The 10,392-nt window shown below is 36.6% G+C and overlaps 2 protein-coding genes across 2 annotated transcripts; one reads left to right on the top strand and one right to left on the bottom strand.

Annotated features, from left to right (window-relative positions):
• The first annotated feature begins 922 nt into the window (after positions 1 to 922).
• On the top strand, positions 923 to 3,294 carry LOC105190377 (peptidyl-prolyl cis-trans isomerase G). Its single transcript, XM_011153105.3, has 2 exons — positions 923 to 1,073; positions 1,974 to 3,294. The coding sequence occupies exon 2, from the start codon at positions 2,010 to 2,012 to the stop codon at positions 2,859 to 2,861; it is 852 nt and encodes a 283-aa protein (XP_011151407.1). The 5' UTR covers positions 923 to 1,073; positions 1,974 to 2,009; the 3' UTR covers positions 2,862 to 3,294.
• Positions 3,295 to 5,895: 2,601 nt separating this feature from the next.
• Positions 5,896 to 9,719, bottom strand: Max (MYC associated factor X). Its single transcript, XM_019844720.2, has 4 exons — positions 9,551 to 9,719; positions 9,420 to 9,479; positions 8,436 to 8,670; positions 5,896 to 6,903 (listed from the first exon to the last, which is right to left on the bottom strand). Exons 1-4 carry the CDS (start codon positions 9,587 to 9,589, stop codon positions 6,725 to 6,727), a joined length of 513 nt encoding a protein of 170 aa, XP_019700279.1. The 5' UTR covers positions 9,590 to 9,719; the 3' UTR covers positions 5,896 to 6,724.
• Positions 9,720 to 10,392: the final 673 nt, after the last annotated feature.

Raw genomic sequence — 10,392 nt, 5'->3', positions numbered from 1 at the left:
AAATTCATATGAATTTTCACTCACTTTGCCACTTATTAATAACATTAGCAAGAACATAGACACCTTAAAACTAGAGAACGTACACACGTCATTATATAAAGTGCCTCGTAAAGGTTAGGAAATAGATATAGAAAGAGCTATGAAGGTCTTTCTATTTCCAGCACTTCGGATGACAACCGAAACAGTCCGATGATGCACGATTCTACTTACATAGTTACTCTTTTTATATAGACAGGAAATTTCTTTCTATTTCTTCGTCTATCATTTTACATAGTTCCATGGCTGCTTACTAAGCGCTTAGTGATTATCGTTTTTGATTGGTTCATTCCTCTGGATTTGTTAAAGATCTAAAAGAATACTCCAATCATAGATAATAATCACTAAGTTTAGTAAGCAGCTTTTTCTGCTGAACGCAGCCAATGGTCACGTTCAGCGGAGAAAACTACTCCGCTACCACTCAGTAGCAAATGTTCATGATTGGAGAATTCTTCTAAATCTTTGGCAGGTCCGAGCAGACGTACAAATCAGAGACGTTTGCTACAGAACGGTAGCGGAACAGTTTTTTCACTGAACGCCACCATTATCAAGCCGGTTGCATACAGGACGCTGCAACGCTTGCCGCACGTTGGTGGAAGTTCGTTAGAGAATATCGCAGTAACCAATCAACGTTCCACATGTTCGTAAATACTATTTTCGAGCAAGCAAGATGCTGAATGGCTACCGCAATATTCCCTAGCTATTACATCAAGCCGTTCTATAGGCGGCACATTATCTGAGCTTTCTCTAAGATAATACGTAGTCAATAAAATAGCTTGTGCAGCTGAATGTTCCTTACTGGAAACGGCCAATAGAGCCGTGTGTGTGATTCAAGGTTCCTAACAATCTAGTTAACTAGTTTGTTTTTATGTAATTGAGTGCGACGCCTAATCTATGTGTGTGACACAGTTTGGGGTGGATCGCTACCGAAAGAGATTCGTGTGTCGTCTTCTTGAGGTGCATGACGTAACGAGGTCGTTTCCTGGCGCAGTATTTCTTAGTGGCCATTTTGTTTTCGACAGCACTGACTGATTCAGGTATTACATATACACATAATTAGTGTTAAAACTTTAGGCGGTCCAGCGAGACGTTCGACAAGGCGATCATGTTCGCTTATGCAGAGCAAATAACCGTAGAAGGATAGTCGCCATTCCGATAGTAAATCTCGGAGAAGGTCGTTGAAGAGACGGCTCGCGTTTCCCTCTGTCCCTCTATTCTTCTCGTTTTTCTCGTCAAGATCAAAGTCCAAGATCCCTCGTAAAATACCTACAGAATATTTCACTATCGTATCTATCGTTCTTTGAGCTGATACGAAATATCTTGATCCTCATCCCTCCGTGCCCCATCCATCCCCTCCTTCATTGGTCTTCCCAGGAATGTAAGAATTCTCGAGACGAGCTGGCGACACATAGGGTTTGATTAGCAATAGAAATCTGACTAAATCCACGATTGATCAACGATCTCGATCGTCGATATTTCCTAAATATCGATTATTGTATTACGATGAGTACGGTAACAGATGATGAGTGTGAAGCAAAATCGCTTTATATCACTTGGTTTCTCTTCTTGAGATGTCCTTTCACACCTCGAGGCAGACTGCCAAATTGTGCGATCACCATGCCATGTCTCTTTTTGTACTTTGTAACTATATATCACATGATAAGTGGCAGCTTGGTGATCGCAAGCAAGGCTACGTCGCCCAATGCGAAGTATCCTCTCTCGCTCTCTTTCTGTTCCGTTTTGATTATTTTTAATTGAGCTACCTGACTACGCCATGCTCTCTCTGTGTCTCTCTCTCGCTCAAAGTCCGTCTGTCTCTCTCGCGAATGCACACTTAAAAACGAAAAGAAAAAAGAGAGAAAGTCCAAGTCAGAGGAGAAGGCGCGATGATTGGAAATAGGCAGTGTACTCATGGAAGGTAGTTTCTATCCTTATAGGTGTGTCCGTTCATCAGTACGGCCCAGCGCAGCACAATGGACTCAAAGCGGTACGAACGCAGCGGCAGATCAAATACCGAATCACCACCTGCTCCACCCTCGCCTCCCATGTATAGCACAGGTTACAGCACGTCACAGCATGACGGTCATAAGAATAGAGGCAACTCGCGGCGCACGCCCTCGCCTAGTACGGACTACCATCGAGGCAGTAGATCCTCGCGGAACGACTCGCCGCCTCAGGAGCGACGTAGACGTCGTCGCAGCGGCTCCAAGTCGTCCCCGATGCGTTCTCACAGACGATCGCGGTCATGCGACAAGGAGCGGGACCGAGATCGCGATCGCGACAGAGAGAGATCGCGCAAATACTCCAGAAGGGACAGATCGCGATCGAGATCGCGCGGTAGATCCCGCTCGAGAGACAAGAGACGCAGTCGTAGTCGTAATCGCAGCAGGGATCGACACAGATACAGGGAAAGCCGCAGACATCACACCAGGGCACCCTCGTATGAGTCGGACGCATTGGAAAATCACGGCGAAGGCGCGGGCGCGGCGCTGCATCAGACGACGATAGTCGCCCCACAGCCGAATGCCTTCAAGAACGACGGTAGTTTTATGGAGATGTTCAAGAAGATGCAGGAGCAAATGCAGCCAGCTGCACAGAAACCCACTACCTCGGTGTTGGAAGAGAAGTCCGTAGTGCCACCGCCGTTGATGGTAGGCAAGAGGAGAGGCGGTAGGATCCTAAAGACCGGCATGGTGGCGAAACCGAAGGCGGAACAGACAGTGGAGCAACCGAAGGACGCGTGGTCGTTGTACATGGCGGAAGTGAAGAAATATCGTGAAGTCTGCTGCCAGGAAGAAGACAATACGCGACCGTTGGTTAAATAGCTCGCGAACCTCCCGTGTTATTTCTTCTTTATCTTCACTCTGGCTCGTTATTTTCTTCTACTATTACTACTACTACTACTACTACTACTACTACTACTACTACTACTACTACTACTACTACTACTACTACTACTACTTCTAAGACATCTGTAGCTAATTATCGTTAATTATTAAGATACCGTGTAAAGGAATGCTACTCCCGGAGGTGTCTTTTGTTCGTTTCATTTCGTCGCTAGCTTCGCTAGTTTACTCTCGCAAGTATAACGAGATTGTTCCGTGACAATCCGAATAAGAGAGACAGAGGAGAAAGAGAGAGAGAGAGAGAGAGAGAGAAAGAAAGAGAGCGAGCGAGAGCGAAATACAACGAAGAGGGAAAAAAAGTCGGGAGAAGCAGATTCATTTTGTGATATAGTGTCGTGTGTGCTTTGAGAGATGAAAGGACGAGAGCGAGAGATGAACCATAGAATTTACATTTGCGAACATACTCTGGAAGATAATAGATGGAGGGAGAGAGGGGATTAGATATGACGCGAGAATTTGCCCCAAGATTTAGAAATTAAATAATTTATCGATTGTTAAGCAGTGCCCTATAACATCACAAACATGAAGTTCAAGCCGTCGGAAGCCATACAGGAACAGTTTCCAAGTGTACCCTTTGATCCTAGGTTCCCCAACCAGAATCAGACCAGGTAAGAATCTAAAGTAATCAATGTAACTACCATTAGTAATAAGATTCAAGTATTATCAAAAGAGTAGAGATGGCAAGAGACAGTAACTTGGAAAAGAGAACATGATCTGAATGTAGGAAGTAGAAGTCGGTTTTCCTTAAACACGTGTATAAATGATATATCCAAGAATCGTCATTACAATTACGTGCTTCGTTCACATTGTACACTCAATATGTGATATACCTGACTGTTATAACTATAAATACATTATAATTACATTATATGTATAATTATACGTTTTTTCAATCTTGCACATATAAACAAAATTGTATACGTACTCGTAATCTTAATTATGATTGTCAGGTATATGACACTATACAAAACAGTTAGTATATTTGATATTTGAGGCTTTTGCAATGTGGAATAATTTTTATTTCAGCTGTCAGGTTGAAGCTGCATTTTTTGTCGAGTTGCTTCTGATAGCTCATTAAAAAACGAAAGATTTAACCTGAAAGCCAAAAAGTAGTTATATATTTTTCTAAATTGTATTCGTATCGCGTGAGAGAAATATTTTACGCCATATGTATATTACTACCAATGAAAGTGCAGCCAAATTACAAAATATCTAGTTGGTTGTAGATTTGATGAACCAAATTGTGACCAACCTCCGATACAAATTATGAATAAAAATTCCAACTTTGACTAACTCTGTTCAGGCAGTTTTGGCAAATTGTAGAACTGACTCCCGCTAATACATCTACTGATTCAATACTATAGTTCAAGATATTGTAACATTGGTGTAGCTTCATTTTGTTACCTTGAAGAAAGTTGCGGCTGTATATATACATCTATTCTTCATACTCGCATCAAATCGCACTTTCTGCTTGAAATGAAATATACACAGGGTGTCTCAAAAATAACGGACCACCCTAATAACTTTCCAGTATTGAAGTTTCAAGGAAAATGATCTGAATAAAAGTTGTGGGGATTTAAGTGAACTACCTTATGATGACCTTGACTTTGACCTCGACCTCTATTTTCAAGGTCATTTGAAGGTCAACTTGCGTTTTTTTAATGGGAACCCTTATTTTTTATTACATTGTTTCTTTCTACTAGTTAATTTGAACAACTTTTGTCTAAAACATTTTTTATTTGTCTAATATTTTTTTTAGATATTTGAGGAAAACTTGATAACTTTTTCAATATTTAACTTACGATATCTCGCTAACTATTTGTCGGAAGAAAAAGTGGTACTACATTTTCTTGCTTTATTTAGTCTCAAGAATATATTGTTACAATAACACCCTGACTTTTGTTAATTTGATGATTTGAAATTTCCAAAAGTCAGTAAGTTAACAAAAGTCAGGGTGCTATTGTAATAATATATTCTTGAAACTAAATAAAGCAATAAAGTCTAGCACCACTTTTTCTTCCGACAAATAGCGAGATATCGTACGTTAAATATTGGAAAAGTTATCAAGTTTTCCTCTAATATATCAAAAAATATTCAACAAAAAAAATGTTTTAAACAAAAATTGTTCAAATTAACTAGTAGAAAAAAACAGTGTAATAAAAAATAAGGGTTCCCATTTAAAAAAACGCAAGTTGACCTTCAAATGACCTTGAAAATAGAGATTAAGGTCATCATAAGGTAGCTCACTTAAATCCCTACAACTTTTATTCAGATCATTTTCCTTGAAACTTCAATACTGAAGACTTATTAGGGTGGTCCGTTACTTTTGAGACACCCTGTATATATATTTGCTTATTTTATATATATGTGTGTGTGTGTGCGTGTGTGCGTGTAAAAGCAAACAATTACACACACGCACATATGTGTGTGTGTGTATGTGTATGTAGTTGTAATAAGTCATATGCAATATATATATATGTAATATATTTATATATATTCATATGTATATATATACACTTAATGGAATAAAGTAGAACACATAAATATTACAAGTTAATTCAGAAAGTGCGGTTGAAAAAGCTGATTTTGCAAAGATCATATGTTCACACAATAAAGTACGGAAAAGAGATATACTAGTTTCATTTTTTACACCACAGTTTAAGAGAAAGTCATACAAACATAATCATTATCGCATATATATTTATTTTTCTATTCAAAACCAAAAGGAAAGACTCTCGAGAGAACGTCGTTAATTGTGTCTAATGATCTATAGATATTGTTACCAGAGCTACCTAGACTTTCATCGATGCAAGAAGAAGCACAGCGAGAAATACGACGCCTGCCAGTACTTTAAAAGAATCTACGCGTCGTTATGCCCAAATGCCTGGGTAGAGAAATGGGATGAACAGATCGAAGCTGGCAAATTTGCTGGTCGCATATAGGATTCCTGGTGTGGCCGATATGGATTTATCGCCGGCGGCATCTGCGTTTCATCGTAGTGAATTCTTTAAACATCGTCAAACAGGACCCTAGTGATCATTTCCTGTTTGTAAAATAACTCATATCCAAATAAATGATGACACTTCAATCTTCTTCGTCGCCGTAATTAGAATTCCCCCTCGCGCAAGTAAACGTAATCGTATCTATGTGTATGTGCTGCGTCGACAACGCTTATTTTTTTTCTTCGAATGGCAATTACGATTGTATTTTGTCTGATGAAGGTATCACGCAATAGTACATGGCAGATTTTAATGAGTTATAGGGATATACTGTAATTATAGAACTTGCTCACATACTACAATACATCAGGCTTTTATCTCTCAATAAAGTTACTCTTTAATTCAATCAATAGTCTCTCATAGATTACTGTAAAAATGAAAAATATATAATGCGATGTTGACACATGTTCTTCAAAATTATCTTTTCGTGCGAGCGAATAAAATATGAAGATAATTAAAAGAAACGCAAATTAATCAATCACAGATGCGTATATTTTCAGACTAATTAACGCATAGTCTTTATTACTTATAATCTGATTAGATTATTGGTCATTCACTATTCGACAATCTGTTCAATATATTTCGGCGTGTTTCCTTAATATACGCTATGTTACATGTATACTACAGGACAAAATCTAATAAACACTTATTTAGATAAGAATCTTCTTACGTATAATCGCATGGTATATATATTTAACTTACATTACTTATGATAAAAAGACCGTCATATGAAAATAAAATATCGAGAAAGGGATAGGAAAAGAACATACAAATGCATATGTGTCAATGGAGACCAGCAACTTTCAGTTTTTTCGGCTGCCGTACTGCAGTTTCCGTTTCGCTGTCTGACGACTCTGATTCTGTGTCGTTGTAATTGCCCAAGCCCATCGCTTCGGACGTGTTCACTTCGCACGACTCTGGCGGGAAATTACCGCTGGCTCTGGCCTTTTCTAACAAACGAACTTTAGAAACAAAGTCCATTAGGAGAAATAAACGAGTAACCACTACGTTCTCATTCTTATAGTTGTGACAGTAATGTTCTCAGTTATTTCACAATGGAAGCTTTATGCTACGTGGAGCTACGTTTGCTTTAACGAATATACGGTACAGCTCTCTTTTTATTGGTTCGCCATAAAGGATTATGTAAATATAAATTGTAATTTGATCGAAAAGCCATTGCTGTTAATTTCGTAAAAAAGCAAAATGCTCATAAAATACCTGAGAATGCAAAGTAAACTGAAAGAAATAGAATAAATACGAATGAGACTAAAAATAGTTGTTTATATGTGATATGCACTAAATATTCTGAGTAAGTTTTAGCAACAAAAGTCGTAATATCTAATTAATTAGATACAACTGTTCTTTTTTTCATAGTTCTTCAAATAAGAATCGATTCTGTATATTATATAAAGTGTACGCAAATTAAACACCCGTTATGTGATAGACAAAAGGAAGTCGTGTACTACTTTATAAATTTTACAAATTAGTACACAACCTCGCTTCATTTTGACTCGTTATATCTGCACACAATGAGTGCATCTTGAATTTTTGGGCATCCTGTACAAGATATAATTAAGAGAACAGCTAAATTTTCGCAGTTTTCTACCTACTTTAACTCTGAGTGCTATGAACATACATATGCGTTACAAAAGTGTCATTGGTTTATAATATGAATACATACATATGTATTTAATGGATACATGATTTTTGTAAGGATATGTACACAATATTTGATGATCTAATAACTTTTTATATACAGAGTTATCTATTTTGAACGCTCATTTAAAATATTTCTGAGGTAATGTATTATTTAAAAAAATATTTGACAAAAGTTCTAAAACGAGTCGTGCGGCAAGGTAAATCTTAAGGCAAGAGTCCTAATTTTTTTAAAACATAACACCTATAACATCTATAAACATAACAAAAGTCATTACCGCATGCGAATGCCTGGCCTAAAAGCATTTGATGTTCACAATGCTCACTGTGTGTGAATAGCGATCTCAGAGGTTTTTACTTGTTAACATCGTAACAGGCATCGTAACAAGTGACACATCGTAAAGATTAGCGCTAGCTCTATACCGTTCATAATAGCTGTGTTCAGAAAATATAACAGTTGAGTACTTAATTAAAGCTATTAGTCAAAATGTAAAGATCTAAGGTAAGAGAAAGATAAATAATCACTAATTTTTCATTGAGCACTTTGTTTTCTGAACACAGCTAATAATTTGTCTTGTTTTTGAGCAGTCCATAGTTTAAGACCTAAAAGTGGTCATCCTATATATAGAAAACAGCAGTGAAACAAAAGATGGGTCCTTATTAATTATTATTATCTTCCAAGAAAATATATGTTTATTCAACTTTCATATTTTATATTATACTATATTATAGTCTTTCAAATATATACAACCAAAAGATCCTGGGGATTTTAGACCTACCAAATGTTAAAGTATTTATGTAATCTAATATGTAACTACATAAAAAGTAAGATACTCACTTTGAGCATCTAAGTATGTGTTTTGCTTTTTGAGATCTTCAATACTTTGTTGTTGAGAAACATTTTTCTTCCGCATAGTTTGTATATATTCTGCTGCCTTCTTTAGGATTTGAGCTCTACTCGCAGCTTTTTCTGCTTGTAAGGTTGGTACAGCATTTTTCAAACTGGAGAAACTGTCTTTAATATGATCCCGACGTTTTCTCTCCAAAGCATTATGATGTGCTCTTTTTTCTGCCTATATAAGCAAGTTAATAATAACCCATATTAACACATTGATTGTTATGAAAGTCAATTGCTGATAGTCAGTTGCTATAATATTAGTGTTTTAATTAATATATGAAATATATAATCCCAATTGCATATAACAAATTAAATATAACATAGGGAAACAAAAAAGTAAACCAAAGATTATATGCATTATAAGAACTATATTTATTTACTATATCTTTGGTGATGCAAACTTTAATTGAGCATTGAGATAATCAATGGGAAACAACATAGCAGTTAACATATTAAGTACTAATATTTCATAAACATACATTATTTTTATGTATACAAGCATATCTACAAACATACGCATCTATGTACCAGTCTTTCAAAAACCAAATAGATCAACTTTGCTTTTTATACATTTCTTGATTAAAATACCAATGCACATAATTTTTAACTTTTTAAAATTGAGGAACTTATAACAAATAAACTTGACTAGTCAGGCTCAAATAAACTTAACATCGACTTTTATCTTCCCAGAGTTTTATAGAGCATCAATACTTTTAAAATTAAACAAAGATCTAAATAGTGCTCGTAAAACTAAACTAAATGCTTTAAGTTAAACACAATATATATCATAATAAAAGTCAACAAGGAACAACATTGAATAAAGAAAATAATAATGCAATAAAAAACTCATTCAGTGAGAATAATCTACAGATTCTGTTATTCATAGCAGAAAAAGTTCTAGATTGATTATAAAATAAATCTTACCTGAGAACAGTATTGCGTATTGTTAGAGTGCCTAAGTCTGGAATCAGAGTCGTCACCATCCTGAAAACGAAAGGTTTGATCAAAAAAAGGATTCTCCAACAAAGTCACGAGTTTTTCACAATGTTACTCACATCACTTTCGATGTCGATATCGCGATCGTCGTCGCTCATATTATCCACGGGAATCACAAACAAAACCAACAAAGCAACAAGAATCACACCAACAACACAAACCGCGACCAAAGCACGTCACAATCACAACTTACGACGAACCAGGGAATAAGCTTAAAAGGAAAGAGTTGAAGTCGTGTTACACTACATAAAAGGTTGATAGATGGCGGCAGTTGCTATTGGCACCTAAAGTCACTAGATAATATAGGCCGGAATTCATAATCAAGTCTTATATTTAAAATCGTTTTAAGTTCATCTTCAGATACCCTGTAGCCAATGAAATAATTTATACAGTACCTGACAATAACCTTAAAACGATCTTAAATATATAAGATCCAACTATGGCTGCGTTCCGATATTCACTGCCAGTACTGAAAATCTATAATATATGTGACATAAAGTATATATTTTCAATACTGGCAGTGAATATCGGAACGCTGCCTATGAATACCGGCCATAGGCAGGTATTCATAAACTGTGTTACAGAGAGAAACCTGAGAGTGGCCACCGGGCGAAAGCATATGTCTGACCTGATACGCCCCCTGAGAAAATAGACGTCAACTAACTCGATGTCTCGGTAACGATACGAGGTTTGTGTCTGTGATTTGAGTCTGATTAATGTCCGAGCTATTAAAACAGACTATAGTGAAAATGATATACTAGGTGCGCAACTAAGTTTCCGGATTCTTTGATCAATGAAAAATGGAAAATTTCAAGAGAAATACAAAAAATGGTTTATTCAAAGTATCGTGCCTCGCTAGCTACATATTTTTGCCATCTCTCTGGCAATACATGAATACCGC

Source organism: Harpegnathos saltator, unplaced genomic scaffold (genome assembly GCF_003227715.2).
Source record: "Harpegnathos saltator strain DR-91 unplaced genomic scaffold, Hsal_v8.6 scaffold60, whole genome shotgun sequence".
Lineage (NCBI taxonomy): Eukaryota > Metazoa > Arthropoda > Insecta > Hymenoptera > Formicidae > Harpegnathos > Harpegnathos saltator.
Note: the sequence above shows the minus strand (reverse complement) of the source record. Positions and strands in the feature narration are given on the sequence as shown.

Excerpts from the sequence above, each read along its gene's own strand:
- LOC105190377 (XM_011153105.3), top strand. The coding sequence starts at position 2,010 with ATGGACTCAAAGCGGTACGAACGCAGCGGCAGATCAAATACCGAATCA.
- Max (XM_019844720.2), bottom strand. The coding sequence starts at position 9,589 with ATGAGCGACGACGATCGCGATATCGACATCGAAAGTGAT. Across the intron at positions 8,671-9,419 it reads ATACGCAATACTGTTCTCAG|GCAGAAAAAAGAGCACATCA; the intron begins GTAAGATTTATT and ends TTGCTTATATAG. Across the intron at positions 6,904-8,435 it reads CACATACTTAGATGCTCAAA|TTCGTTTGTTAGAAAAGGCC; the intron begins GTGAGTATCTTA and ends TTGTTTCTAAAG.